A 14,930-nucleotide genomic window follows, 5' to 3' on the forward strand; every position below is an offset into this window, starting at 1 on the left:
GTGTGCACGCCCTTGCGAGGCTGTGTGTGTGCACGCCCTTGCGAGGCTGTGTGTGTGCACGCCCTTGCGAGGCTGTGTGTGTGTGCATGCATGCGCGCACTTGCGAGGCTGTGTGTGTGTGCATGCATGCGCGCACTTGCGAGGCTGTGTGTGTGCGCGCGCGCACTTGCGAGGCTGTGTGTGTGCGCGCGCGCACTTGCGAGGCTGTGTGTGTGTGCGCACTTGCGAGGCTGTGTGTGTGTGTGTGCGCACTTGCGAGGCTGTGTGTGTGTGTGTGCACGCCCTTGCGAGGCTGTGTGTGTGTGTGTGTGCGCGCACTTGCGAGGCTGTGTGTGTGTGTGTGTGCGCGCACTTGCGAGGCTGTGTGTGTGTGCACGCCCTTGCGAGGCTGTGTGTGTGTGTGTGCACGCCCTTGCGAGGCTGTGTGTGTGTGCACGCCCTTGCGAGGCTGTGTGTGTGTGTGTGCGCGCGCACTTGCGAGGCTGTGTGTGTTTGTGTGCGCGCGCACTTGCGAGGCTGTGTGTGTGTGTGTGTGTGCGCACGCCCTTGCGAGGCTGTGTGTGTGTGTGTGTGTGCGCACGCCCTTGCGAGGCTGTGTGTGTGTGTGTGTGTGCGCACGCCCTTGCGAGGCTGTGTGTGTGTGTGTGCGCGCGCTTGCGAGGCTGTGTGTGTGTGTGCGCGCGCGCTTGCGAGGCTGTGTGTGTGTGTGTGTGCGCGCACTTGCGAGGCTGTGTGTGTGTGTGTGTGCGCGCACTTGCGAGGCTGTGTGTGTGTGTGTGTGTGCACTTGCGAGACTGTGTGTGTGTGTGCGCGCACTTGCGAGGCTGTGTGTGTGTGTGCGCACTTGCGAGGCTGTGTGTGTGTGTGCGCGCACTTGCGAGGCTGTGTGTGTGTGTGCGCGCACTTGCGAGACTGTGTGTGTGTGTGCGCGCACTTGCGAGGCTGTGTGTGTGCGCGCGCGCACTTGCGAGGCTGTGTGTGTGCGCGCGCGCACTTGCGAGGCTGTGTGTGTGCGCGCGCGCACTTGCGAGGCTGTGTGTGTGTGCGCACTTGCGAGGCTGTGTGTGTGTGTGTGCGCACTTGCGAGGCTGTGTGTGTGTGTGTGCACGCCCTTGCGAGGCTGTGTGTGTGTGTGTGTGCGCGCACTTGCGAGGCTGTGTGTGTGTGTGTGTGTGCGCGCACTTGCGAGGCTGTGTGTGTGTGTGTGTGCGCGCACTTGCGAGGCTGTGTGTGTGTGCACGCCCTTGCGAGGCTGTGTGTGTGTGTGTGCACGCCCTTGCGAGGCTGTGTGTGTGTGCACGCCCTTGCGAGGCTGTGTGTGTGTGTGTGCGCGCGCACTTGCGAGGCTGTGTGTGTGTGCACGCCCTTGCGAGGCTGTGTGTGTGTGTGTGTGCGCGCGCACTTGCGAGGCTGTGTGTGTGTGTGTGTGTGTGCGCACGCCCTTGCGAGGCTGTGTGTGTGTGTGTGTGTGCGCACGCCCTTGCGAGGCTGTGTGTGTGTGTGTGTGTGTGCGCACGCCCTTGCGAGGCTGTGTGTGTGTGTGCGCGCGCGCTTGCGAGGCTGTGTGTGTGTGTGCGCGCGCGCTTGCGAGGCTGTGTGTGTGTGTGCGCGCGCGCTTGCGAGGCTGTGTGTGTGTGTGCGCGCGCGCTTGCGAGGCTGTGTGTGTGTGTGTGTGCACGCGCACTTGCGAGGCTGTGTGTGTGTGTGTGTGTGCACTTGCGAGACTGTGTGTGTGTGTGCGCGCACTTGCGAGGCTGTGTGTGTGTGTGCGCACTTGCGAGGCTGTGTGTGCGTGTGCGCGCACTTGCGAGGCTGTGTGTGTGTGTGCGCGCACTTGCGAGACTGTGTGTGTGTGTGCGCGCACTTGCGAGGCTGTGTGTGTGTGTGCGCGCACTTGCGAGGCTGTGTGTGTGTGTGCGCGCACTTGCGAGGCTGTGTGTGTGTGTGCGCACTTGCGAGGCTGTGTGTGTGTGTGCGCACTTGCGAGACTGTGTGTGTGTGTGCGCGCACTTGCGAGGCTGTGTGTGTGTGTGCGCGCCCTTGCGAGGCTGTGTGTGTGTGTGTGTGTGCGCGCGCACTTGCGAGGCAGTGTGTGTGTGCGCGCGCACTTGCGAGGCTGTGTGTGTGTGCACGCCCTTGCGAGGCTGTGTGTGTGTGCACGCCCTTGCGAGGCTGTGTGTGTGTGTGTGTGCACGCCCTTGCGAGGCTGTGTGTGTGTGTGTGTGCGCGCACTTGCGAGGCTGTGTGTGTGTGTGCGCGCGCACTTGCGAGGCTGTGTGTGTGTGTGTGTGCACGCCCTTGCGAGGCTGTGTGTGTGTGTGTGTGCGCGCCCTTGCGAGGCTGTGTGTGTGTGTGTGCACGCCCTTGCGAGGCTGTGTGTGTGTGTGTGCACGCCCTTGCGAGGCTGTGTGTGTGTGTGTGCGCGCCCTTGCGAGGCTGTGTGTGTGTGTGTGCGCGCACTTGCGAGGCTGTGTGTGTGTGTGTGTGTGTGCGCGCACTTGCGAGGCTGTGTGTGTGTGTGTGTGCGCGCACTTGCGAGGCTGTGTGTGTGTGCACGCCCTTGCGAGGCTGTGTGTGTGTGTGTGCGCGCGCACTTGCGAGGCTGTGTGTGTGTGCACGCCCTTGCGAGGCTGTGTGTGTGTGTGTGCGCGCGCACTTGCGAGGCTGTGTGTGTGTGTGTGTGTGTGCGCACGCCCTTGCGAGGCTGTGTGTGTGTGTGTGTGCGCACGCCCTTGCGAGGCTGTGTGTGTGTGTGTGTGTGTGTGCGCACGCCCTTGCGAGGCTGTGTGTGTGTGTGTGTGCGCGCACTTGCGAGGCTGTGTGTGTGTGTGCGCGCGCACTTGCGAGGCTGTGTGTGTGTGTGCGCGCACTTGCGAGGCTGTGTGTGTGTGTGTGTGTGCACGCACTTGCGAGGCTGTGTGTGTGTGTGTGTGTGCGCGCACTTGCGAGGCTGTGTGTGTGTGTGTGTGCGCGCACTTGCGAGACTGTGTGTGTGTGTGCGCGCACTTGCGAGGCTGTGTGTGTGTGTGTGCGCACTTGCGAGGCTGTGTGTGTGTGTGCGCACTTGCGAGGCTGTGTGTGTGTGTGCGCACTTGCGAGGCTGTGTGTGTGTGTGTGTGCGCGCACTTGCGAGGCTGTGTGTGTGTGTGCGCGCGCACTTGCGAGGCTGTGTGTGTGTGTGTGTGCGCGCACTTGCGAGGCTGTGTGTGTGTGCACGCCCTTGCGAGGCTGTGTGTGTGTGTGTGCGCGCGCACTTGCGAGGCTGTGTGTGTGTGCACGCCCTTGCGAGGCTGTGTGTGTGTGTGTGCGCGCACTTGCGAGGCTGTGTGTGTGTGTGTGTGTGTGCGCACGCCCTTGCGAGGCTGTGTGTGTGTGTGTGTGTGCGCACGCCCTTGCGAGGCTGTGTGTGTGTGTGTGTGCGCGCACTTGCGAGGCTGTGTGTGTGTGTGTGTGTGCGCGCACTTGCGAGGCTGTGTGTGTGTGTGTGCGCGCACTTGCGAGGCTGTGTGTGTGTGTGTGTGTGCGCGCACTTGCGAGGCTGTGTGTGTGTGTGTGTGTGCGCGCACTTGCGAGGCTGTGTGTGTGTGTGTGCGCGCACTTGCGAGGCTGTGTGTGTGTGTGTGTGCGCGCACTTGCGAGACTGTGTGTGTGTGTGCGCGCACTTGCGAGGCTGTGTGTGTGTGTGCGCACTTGCGAGGCTGTGTGTGTGTGTGCGCGCACTTGCGAGGCTGTGTGTGTGTGTGTGTGCGCGCACTTGCGAGACTGTGTGTGTGTGTGTGTGCGCGCACTTGCGAGGCTGTGTGTGTGTGTGTGTGTGCGCGCACTTGCGAGGCTGTGTGTGTGTGTGCGCGCACTTGCGAGGCTGTGTGTGTGTGTGTGTGCGCGCACTTGCGAGGCTGTGTGTGTGTGCGCGCACTTGCGAGGCTGTGTGTGTGTGCGCGCGCTTGCGAGGCTGTGTGTGTGCGCGCGCGCTTGCGAGGCTGTGTGTGTGTGTGTGTGCACGCCCTTGCGAGGCTGTGTGTGTGTGCGCGCGCACTTGCGAGGCTGTGTGTGTGTGTGCACGCCCTTGCGAGGCTGTGTGTGTGTGTGTGTGCACGCCCTTGCGAGGCTGTGTGTGTGTGCGCGCGCACTTGCGAGACTGTGTGTGTGTGTGCGCGCACTTGCGAGGCTGTGTGTGTGTGTGCACGCCCTTGCGAGGCTGTGTGTGTGTGTGTGTGTGCACGCCCTTGCGAGGCTGTGTGTGTGTGTGTGTGCGCACTTGCGAGGCTGTGTGTGTGTGTGCACGCCCTTGCGAGGCTGTGTGTGTGTGTGTGTGCACGCCCTTGCGAGGCTGTGTGTGTGTGTGTGTGCACGCCCTTGCGAGGCTGTGTGTGTGTGCGCGCGCACTTGCGAGACTGTGTGTGTGTGTGCGCGCACTTGCGAGGCTGTGTGTGTGTGTGCACGCCCTTGCGAGGCTGTGTGTGTGTGTGTGTGCACGCCCTTGCGAGGCTGTGTGTGTGTGCGCGCGCACTTGCGAGGCTGTGTGTGTGTGTGCACGCACTTGCGAGACTGTGTGTGTGTGTGCGCGCCCTTGCGAGGCTGTGTGTGTGTGTGCGCGCACTTGCGAGGCTGTGTGTGTGTGTGTGTGCGCGCACGCGTGTGCGAGGCTGGTATTTTGGCCCACGTTACCCCTGGCATTGGGGGACAGATCTCGATCATTGTCCCCGCGCCGTGGGGTGTAATTGTGGACTTGGGGGAAGAGCTCGTGGGTTAACTCCCGGTGTGGGTGGGTGTGTGTGTGGGTGTGTGTCTTGGGGGGGGAGGTGCAGAAACCTGAATGAAACCCTGAGCGATCTCGCTTTTGAATTCCTTCCAGATGACCTCGTACTTTGGCTACGCCGTCGCAGTTACTGACATCAACAGTGATGGGTGAGTGGGGCCTGGGCCTGGGCCTGGGCCTGGGCCTGGGCCTGGGGGGGGGGACGTTAGCTTTTCCGAGCAGCCCTTCTACAGGAAGTGACTGTTCAAACATCTGCCAGATGTGATTTCCTCCCTTAATCGTTTGAGCATGTGTTGTCATGTTCTGCCTCGTCTTTCGGGGAGCTGGGCCCGCGCTGCCTTCCGATTTACAGCTGGAGTTCCCCGTGGGCCGCTGTACTCTTCCCGATTTGGCGCCTGGGCCCCCTGGTTTACTCGAAGCCCCCCCCCCCGCCTCCCTCTCTTTTCCACACAAGCCCACCTTCCCACCTCGGGGGCCCCCCCATGGGGAGGCGGCAGCGGCACTGTAGGCCGGATCTGTCTTTCCGGTTTGGGCCCAGCGGGTTCAAGCGAAGCCGGGGCCTAATACTTTGCCAGCTGAGACTGGCGGGCGCCGCAGGGCGTTGGGCAATTTTGAGCCCTTCTGTGGGGCGTTCCCAGTCCTTTCACTGAGTAGTTGGCGGGGGAGAAATGGCCAAGTTGTTTGCCCTCTGTGTGATTGAGACCGGTTGGCGGCAGAGGCCTACTCCAGGCCTCAACGGTTTTGAGAGCCCCGGGAGCTAGGCCTCAAGCCTAACCTCCTCCATCCACAGCTGGGGGTGGGGTGCGGTCAGACTTGCGATTTTCCACAGAGAAGGGAGGGGGGATATTTCACTGCTAGAGTTGTCAACCTGAGGTTGGGGGGGGGAGAGAAATCTAACCCTCCGTACTGCTTCCCTCACAGGCTGGACGATGTCTTGGTCGGCGCCCCCATGTACATGGAACGAGAGGCCGGGGGGAGGCTACAGGAAGTTGGCCGGGTCTACGTTTATTTGCAAACCGGCCTGTTGGAGTTTGGCATCAGCCAGAACCTCACCGGCACGGACGTCTACGGACGCTACGGCACATCGGTGGCGGTGCTGGGAGATCTGGATCAAGACGGGTTCAATGGTGCGTGAGAGTGCGGTGCGTAACACGGTTAGCGCAGGAGGAAGGCCTCTCGCGCTGGGATCCTCCAGCCTCATTTCGCTCACCTCTCCCAGAGGCTAACGTCACTGGGACGTCAACACAGTTGGCCGAGGAGAACTGGTGGATGTGGTTTATTCAGACTTTGGCTTTTAACAAGGTCTCACGTAATAGAGTCCGATGTAAAATTAGAATCATCGAGCCAGAAAGAGGCCCTTCGGCCCATCGAGTCTGCACCGAATACTATCCCACCCAGGCCCTACCCCCATATCCCTACATATTATACCCCACTAATCCCCCTAACCTACACATCCCTGGACACTAAGGGGCAATTTCTTAGCATGGCCAATCAACCTAATCTTTGGACTGTGGGAGGAAACCGGAGCACCCGGAGGAAACCCACGCAGACACGGGGAGAATGTGCACGCTCCACACAGCCGGGGATCGAACCCGGGACCCTGGAGCTGTGAAGCAGCAGTGCTAACCCACTGTGCTACCCACTTTGAAGCACGTGGGCTTGTGGGTAGTGTCTTGAGATGGATAGAAAGCTGGTTAACAGATAGGGAGCAAAGAGTTGGCATAAATGGGTCTTTTTTCTGATTGGCAGTCAGTTACTATTGAGGTTCTGCAGGGATCTGTGCTGGGACCCCAACTGTTCACATTATATATTCACGATTAGGAAGAGGGAACTGAATGTATTCGCAGACGATACAAAGTTTGGTGGGAGGGTGAGCTGTGAGGAGGATACAGAGATGTTTCAGTGTGATTTGGATAGGCTGAGTGTGTGGATATCTGCATGGCAGATGCAGTATAATGTGGATAAATGTGAGGTTATCCATTTTGGGAGCTATGATAGGAAGATAAGTTACTTGAATGGGTGTAAATTGAGAGAGGTGGATACTCAGTGAGACCTTGGAGTCCTCATGCATCAGTCGCTGGTACAGCAGACAGTAAAGAAGGTAAATGGTATGTTGGCTTTCACAGTGAGAGGGTTTGAGTACAGGGATAGGGTTGTTTCACTGCAATTGTACAGGGCGTTGGTGAGGCCACACCTGGATTAATGTGTGCAGTTTTGGTGTCCTTATCTGAGGAAGGATGTCCTTGCTATAGACGGAATGCAGTGAAGGTTTTCCAGGCTGATTCCTGGGATGGCAGGTCTGTCATATGAGGAGAGACTAAGTCGGTTAGGATTATATTCACTGGAGTTTAGAAGAGTGAGAGGGGATCTCATAGAAACTTATAAAATTCTAACAGGGTTAGACAGGGTAGATTTAGAATGTTCCCGATGGTGGGGGAGTCCAGAACTAGGGGGTCATAGTTTGAGGATAAGGGGTAAACCTTTTAGGACTGAGGTGAGGAGAAATGTCTTCACCCAGAGGGTGGGGAATGTGTGGAATTCACTCCCACAGAAAGTAGTTGAGACCAAAACGTTGTGAGATTTCAGGAAGAAATTAGATATCGCTCTTGGGGCTAAAGGGATCGAGGGATATGGGGGGAAGGGGGATCAGGATATTGAATTGGATGGTCAGATATGACCAAATGAATGGTGGATCAAGCTCAAAGTATTGTTTCTCCTGCTTCTAGTTTCTATGTTTCTATCTCTTTTACCTCCCAGCCCTGGCGAGGAATGTCTGTGGTTAGCTGTGTTGTCAGATTTGCCACTCAGTCGCTTAAGGGTACGTGATGCCAAGGAAAATTCTCTCCTTGAGATCTCTGTCTAGTTTTTTTTGTGTGAGGGTGAAGGTGCCACTTGGGGTTTGAATTTTCCAGGCTGGTTGGGGTTGGAGAAGCTACATGGCCGTTAAATGCAGCGGGACTGGAAAATCCTGCCAGGGGCTGAATAACCCCGTTCCTGGTGATGAAAGTCGAGGTGCGACTCTTGAGGCTGGCATCTGTGAAGTTGCTGGGCATGGCTGGGTGGCAACGGTTTGGAAAGGTGGTGCTGAGTGGGTGGGCTGGCAGGCTTGGCACGCACTTGGAGCGGGAGAGCAGAAAAGGCTGGCGGATCACAGATGTTGACCCTGGGCTTGACTCTCTCTTCTCTTGCCCGCAGACGTGGCAGTCGGCGCCCCTTACGCTGGCGACAAGCACCAGGGCCTGGTCTACATCTACAACGGGTGCCCCGACGGACTGAACAGTACCCCGTCCCAAATCCTGAGTGGCATGTGGGCGACCACCAACAGTGCGCCTGCCAGCTTTGGGTTCGCAGTCCGGGGCGCAATGGACCTCGACAGGAATGGATACCCAGGTAACGTGTGCCCGAGCGGGCAGTGCCAGGGGGTGGGGGGGGAGGTCTGTGAATCTTTCATTTGCTAACTTTCTGCTCTTTCTACTCTTCAAAGGGGTTAATTTTGTAATGAACTAGTTCATGCTGATGGATCAGGTTCAGATTTTATCACTGTCACATGTATTGGGATACAGTGAAAAGTATTGTTTCTATACAGACAAAACATACCGTTCATAGAGTACATAGGGGAGAAGGAAAGGAGAGGGTGCAGAATGTAGTGTTACAGTTACAGATAGGGTGTAGAGAAAGATCAGCTTAATATTTGATTTGATTTATTATTGTCACGTGTATTGGGATACAGTGAAAAGTATTGTTTCTTGCGCTCTTTACAGACAAAGCATACCATTCATAGAGTACATAGGGGAGAAGGAAAGGAGAGGGTGCAGAATGTAGTGTTACAGTTACAGATAGGGTGTAGAGAAAGATCAGCTTAATATTTGATTTATTATTGTCACATGTATTGGGATACAGTGAAAAGTATTGTTTCTTGCACTCTATACAGACAAAGCATACTGTTCATAGAGAAGGAAAGGAGAGGGTGCAGAATGTAGTGTTAGAGTCACAGGGTGTAGAGAAAGATCAGCTTAATATTTGATTTGATTTATTATTGTCACGTGTATTGGGATACAGTGAAAAGTATTGTTTCTTGCGCACTATACAGACAAAGCATACTGTTCATAGAGTACAAAGGGGAGAAGGAAAGGAGAGGGTGCAGAATGTAGTGTTACAGTTACAGATAGGGTGTAGAGAAAGATCAACTTAATATTTGATTTGATTTATTATTGTCACATGTATTGGGATACAGAACATAAGAACATAAGAAATAGGAGTAGGAGTGGGCCATCTAGCCCCTCAAGCCTGCCCCGCCATTCAATAAGATCATGGCTGATCTGAAGTGGATCAGTTCCACTTTCCCGCTTTCTCCCCTTAATTCCCCTGTCTATCAGAAACCTATCTACCCATGACTTAAATATATTTAGCGAGGCAGCCTCCACCACTTCAACGGCAGAGAATTCCAGAGATTCACCACCCTTTGAGTGAAGAAGTTCCTCCTCAACTCCGTTCTAAACCGCCCCCCCTTTATCTTGAGGCTGTGCCCCCTAGTCCTACTGTCCTTTCTGAGCGGGAAGAGTCTCTCCACCTCTATCCTATCCACTATCCATCCCCTTCATTATCTTATACGTCTCTATAAGATCCCCCCTCATCCTTCTAAACCCCAACGAGTACAGACCCAGTCTATTCAGTCTCTCTTCATAGTCCGACCCTGTCATCTCCGGTATCAGCCTAGTAAACCTCCTCTGCACTCCCTCCAAGGCCAAAATATCCTTGCGCAAGAGCGGCGACCAAAACTGCACACAGTACTCCAGCTGCGGCCTCACCAATGCCCTATACAGCTGCAGCAAGACCTCCCTACTTTTATATTCAATCCCCCTCGCTATGAAGGCCAGCATCCCATTCGCCTTCCTGACCACCTGCTGCACCTGCAGGCTGGGTTTTTGCGACTCATGCACAAGGACCCCCAGGTCCCTCTGCACCGTCGCCTGCTGCAGCTTTTCGCCCTTTAAATAATAATCCCTCCTACTATTATTTCTACCAAAGTGGATTATTTCTTGCAGTGTGAGGTTATCCACTTACAATGTATCCACTGTATCACAATACAGTGAAAAGTATTGTTTCTTGTGCGCTATACAGACAAAGCATACTGTTCATAGAGTACATAGGGGAGAAGGAAAGGAGAGGGTGTAGGATGTAGTGTTACAGTTACAGATAGGGTGTAGAGAAAGATCAGCTTAATATTTGATTTGATTTATTATTGTCACGTTTATTGGGATACAGTGAAAAGTATTGTTTCTTGCACACTATACAGACAAAGCATACTGTTCATAGAGTACATAGGGGAGAAGGAAAGGAGAGGGTGTAGGATGTAGTGTTACAGTTACAGATAGGGTGTAGAGAAAGATCAGCTTAATATTTGATTTGATTTATTATTGTCACGTTTATTGGGATACAGTGAAAAGTATTGTTTCTTGCGCGCTATACAGACAAAGCATACTGTTCATAGAGTACATAGGGGAGAAGGAAAGGAGAGGGTGTAGGATGTAGTGTTACAGTTACAGATAGGGTGTAGAGAAAGATCAGCTTAATATTAGATTTGATTTATTATTGTCACGTGTATTGGGATACAGTGAAAAGTATTGTTTCTTGGGCGCTATACAGACAAAGCATGCTGTTCATAGAGTACATACGGGAGAAGGAAAGGAGAGGGTGTAGGATGTAGTGTTACAGTTACAGATAGGGTATAGAGAAAGATCAGCTTAATATTTGATTTGATTTATTATTGTCACGTGTATTGGGGTACAGTGGAAAGTATTGTTTCTTGCACACTATACAGACAAAGCATACTGTTCATAGATTACATAGCAGAGAAGGAAAGGAGAGGGTAGTGTTACAGTCATAAGTAGGATGTAGAGAAAGATCAACTCAATGCGAGGTAGGTCCATTCAAAAGTCTGACAGCAGCAGGGAAGAAGCTGTTCTTGAGTCGGTCGGTACGGGACCTCAGACTTTGAGAATGAGATTGGCTCAGATGGCTGGGGATTGGGGGTGGGGGGAGGAGGAGGGAGGGGGGAGAATGTTTGGTACACGGGCACCAAAGGTGGGGCACAGTGGGTGAAAGGGCAGCCAGTCACTGAGGGAGAGAGACAGCGTTGAATGGGTGGGTGCGGGGTGGGCAGCAAAATCGAGGAGGTGACAGAGGAACCAGCTGGGTCAGAGGCTGCAGCATCTCGCCAGCTACCTGCCAGCTAGACTGGCACTCTGCCAGAACCAGGGCAAGTTGGCACGAGTTGGGCTGAAAATGGTCGTGACAGGGGCAGCGTAGGTTCTTCTGGCTCAGTCGAATGCTCACGCTTCACGGACTGCAGCCCAAACAGAGAGAGCATTAGCTCAAAAATAGCCTGGGTAATCAGTGAGGAAAGTAAACACACCCACATCCATTCCAAAGCTCCTCTTCAACTCAAATCTGGAACAAATCAGCTCTCAAAGAAAATGTCTGCCGACTTGTCGGATTATCGTTCTGTCCTTTCACACTCTGGGACCGGGTACAGTGGGTTATCGCGCTGTCCTTTCACACTCTGGGACCGGGTACAGTGGGTTATCGCGCTGTCCTTTCACACTCTGGGACCGGGTACAGTGGGTTATCGCGCTGTCCTTTCACACTCTGGGTACAGTGGGTTATCGCGCTGTCCTTTCACACTCTGGGACCGGGTACAGTGGGTTATCGCGCTGTCCTTTCACACTCTGGGACCGGGTACAGTGGGTTATCGCGCTGTCCTTTCACACTCTGGGTACAGTGGGTTATCGCGCTGTCCTTTCACACTCTGGGACCGGGTACAGTGGGTTATCACGCTGTCCTTTCACACTCTGGGACCGGGTACAGTGGGTTATCGCGCTGTCCTTTCACACTCTGGGTACAGTGGGTTATCGCGCTGTCCTTTCACACTCTGGGACCGGGTACAGTGGGTTATCGCGCTGTCCTTTCACACTCTGGGACCGGGTACAGTGGGTTATCGCGCTGTCCTTTCACACTCTGGGTACAGTGGGTTATCGCGCTGTCCTTTCACACTCTGGGACCGGGTACAGTGGGTTATCACGCTGTCCTTTCACACTCTGGGACCGGGTACAGTGGGTCATCGCGCTCTCCTTTCACACTCTGGGACCGGGTACAGTGGGTCATCGCGCTGTCCTTTCACACTCTGGGTACAGTGGGTTATCGCGCTGTCCTTTCACACTCTGGGACCGGGTACAGTGGGTTATCGCGCTGTCCTTTCACACTCTGGGACTGGGTACAGTGGGTTATCGCGCTGTCCTTTCACACTCTGGGTACCGTGGGTTATCGCGCTGTCCTTTCACACTCTGGGACCGGGTACAGTGGGTTATCGCGCTGTCCTTTCACACTCTGGGACTGGGTACAGTGGGTTATCGCGCTGTCCTTTCACACTCTGGGTACAGTGGGTTATCGCACTGTTCTTTCACACTCTGGGTACAGTGGGTTATCGCACTGTCCTTTCACATTCTGGGTACAGTGGGTTATCGCACTGTCCTTTCACATTCTGGGTACAGTGGGTTATCGCGCTGTTCTTTCACACTCTGGGTACAGTGGGTTATCGCACTGTCCTTTCACATTCTGGGTACAGTGGGTTATCGCGCTGTCCTTTCACACTCTGGATACAGTGGGTTATCGCACTGTCCTTTCACACTCTGGGTACAGTGGGTTATCGCGCTGTTCTTTCACACTCTGGGACTGGGTACAGTGGGTTATCGCGCTGTCCTTTCACACTCTGGGACCGGATACAGTGGGTTATCGCGCTGTCCTTTCACACTCTGGGACCGGGTACAGTGGGTTATCGCACTGTCCTTTCACACTCTGGGTACAGTGGGTTATCGCGCTGTCCTTTCACACTCTGGGACTGGGTACAGTGGGTTATCGCGCTGTCCTTTCACACTCTGGGTACAGTGGGTTATCGCGCTGTCCTTTCACACTCTGGGACCGGGTACAGTGGGTTATCGCGCTGTCCTTTCACACTCTGGGTACAGTGGGTTATCGCGCTGTCCTTTCACACTCTGGGACTGGGTACAGTGGGTTATCGCGCTGTCCTTTCACACTCTGGGTACAGTGGGTTATCGCGCTGTCCTTTCACACTCTGGGACCGGATACAGTGGGTTATCGCACTGTCCTTTCACACTCTGGGACCGGGTACACTGGGTTATCGCGCTGTCCTTTCACACTCTGGGACCGGGTACAGTGGGTTATCGCACTGTCCTTTCACACTCTGGGACCGGGTACAGTGGGTTATCGTGCTGTCCTTTCACACTCTGGGTACAGTGGGTTATCGTGCTGTCCTTTCACACTCTGGGTACAGTGGGTTATCGCGCTGTCCTTTCACACTCTGGGACCGGGTACAGTGGGTTATCGCACTGTCCTTTCACACTCTGGGACCGGGTACAGTGGGTTATCGTTCTGTCCTTTCACACTCTGGGTACAGTGGGTTATCGCTCTGTCCTTTCACACTCTGGGTACAGTGGGTTATCGCGCTGTCCTTTCACACTCTGGGACTGGGTACAGTGGGTTATCGTGCTGTCCTTTCACACTCTGGGACCGGGTACAGTGGGTTATCGCACTGTCCTTTCACACTCTGGGACCGGGTACAGTGGGTTATCGTTCTGTCCTTTCACACTCTGGGTACAGTGGGTTATCGTTCTGTCCTTTCACACTCTGGGTACAGTGGGTTATCGCGCTGTCCTTTCACACTCTGTGACCGGGTACAGTGGGTTATCGTGCTGTCCTTTCACACTCTGGGTACAGTGGGTTATCGCGCTGTCCTTTCACACTCTGGGACTGGGTACAGTGGGTTATCGCGCTGTCCTTTCACACTCTGGGTACAGTGGGTATCGCGCTGTCCTTTCACACTCTGGGTACAGTGGGTTATCGCGCTGTCCTTTCACACTCTGGGACCGGGTACAGTGGGTTATCGCGCTGTCCTTTCACACTCTGGGTACAGTGGGTTATCGCGCTGTCCTTTCACACTCTGGGACCGGGTACAGTGGGTTATCGCGCTGTCCTTTCACACTCTGGGACCGGGTACAGTGGGTTATCGCGCTGTCCTTTCACACTCTGGGACCGGGTACTGTGGGTTATCGCGCTGTCCTTTCACACTCTGGGACCGGGTACAGTGGGTTATCACGCTGTCCTTTCACACTCTGGGACCGGGTACAGTGGGTTATCGCGCTGTCCTTTCACACTCTGGGTACAGTGGGTTATCGCGCTGTCCTTTCACACTCTGGGTACAGTGGGTTATCGCGCTGTCCTTTCACACTCTGGGTACAGTGGGTTATCGCGCTGTCCTTTCACACTCTGGGACCGGGTACAGTGGGTTATCGCGCTGTCCTTTCACACTCTGGGACCGGGTACAGTGGGTTATCGCGCTGTCCTTTCACACTCTGGGTACAGTGGGTTATCGCGCTGTCCTTTCACACTCTGGGTACAGTGGGTTATCGCGCTGTCCTTTCACACTCTGGGACCGGGTACAGTGGGTTATCACGCTGTCCGTTCACACTCTGGGACCGGGTACAGTGGGTTATCACGCTGTCCTTTCACACTCTGGGACCGGGTACAGTGGGTTATCGCGCTGTCCTTTCACACTCTGGGTACAGTGGGTTATCGCGCTGTCCTTTCACACTCTGGGTACAGTGGGTTATCGCGCTGTCCTTTCACACTCTGGGTACAGTGGGTTATCGCACTGTCCTTTCACACTCTGGGTACAGTGGGTTATCGCGCTGTCCTTTCACACTCTGGGACCGGGTACAGTGGGTTATCGCACTGTCCTTTCACACTCTGGGACCGGGTACAGTGGGTTATCGCGCTGTCCTTTCACACTCTGGGACCGGGTACTGTGGGTTATCGCGCTGTCCTTTCACACTCTGGGACCGGGTACTGTGGGTTATCGCGCTGTCCTTTCACACTCTGGGACCGGGTACAGTGGGTTATCACACTGTCCTTTCACACTCTGGGTACAGTGGGTTATCGCGCTGTCCTTTCACACTCTGGGTACAGTGGGTTATCGCGCTGTCCTTTCACACTCTGGGACCGGGTACAGTGGGTTATCGCGCTGTCCTTTCACAGTCTGGGTACAGTGGGTTATCGCGCTGTCCTTTCACACTCTGGGACCGGGTACAGTGGTTTA

At 55.0% G+C, this 14,930-nt stretch overlaps 1 protein-coding gene across 1 annotated transcript in view; it reads left to right on the plus strand.

Annotated features, from left to right (window-relative positions):
• Nucleotides 1–4,855: 4,855 nt before the first annotated feature.
• LOC145340392 (integrin alpha-5-like) overlaps nt 4,856–14,930 on the plus strand; it is a gene marked incomplete at its 5' end in the record, with an annotated part of 36,912 nt that continues 26,837 nt past the window's right edge. Inside the window, 3 exons of the mRNA XM_080184857.1 lie at nt 4,856–4,908; nt 5,681–5,886; nt 7,955–8,149. Of these exons, the coding sequence (XP_080040983.1) occupies nt 4,856–4,908; nt 5,681–5,886; nt 7,955–8,149 (454 nt within the window). The remainder of the gene's footprint in view (nt 4,909–5,680; nt 5,887–7,954; nt 8,150–14,930) is intronic.

This window comes from Carcharhinus amblyrhynchos, unplaced genomic scaffold, assembly GCF_965287045.1.
Source record: "Carcharhinus amblyrhynchos unplaced genomic scaffold, sCarAmb.v2.hapA scaffold_974, whole genome shotgun sequence".
Taxonomy (NCBI): domain Eukaryota; kingdom Metazoa; phylum Chordata; class Chondrichthyes; order Carcharhiniformes; family Carcharhinidae; genus Carcharhinus; species Carcharhinus amblyrhynchos.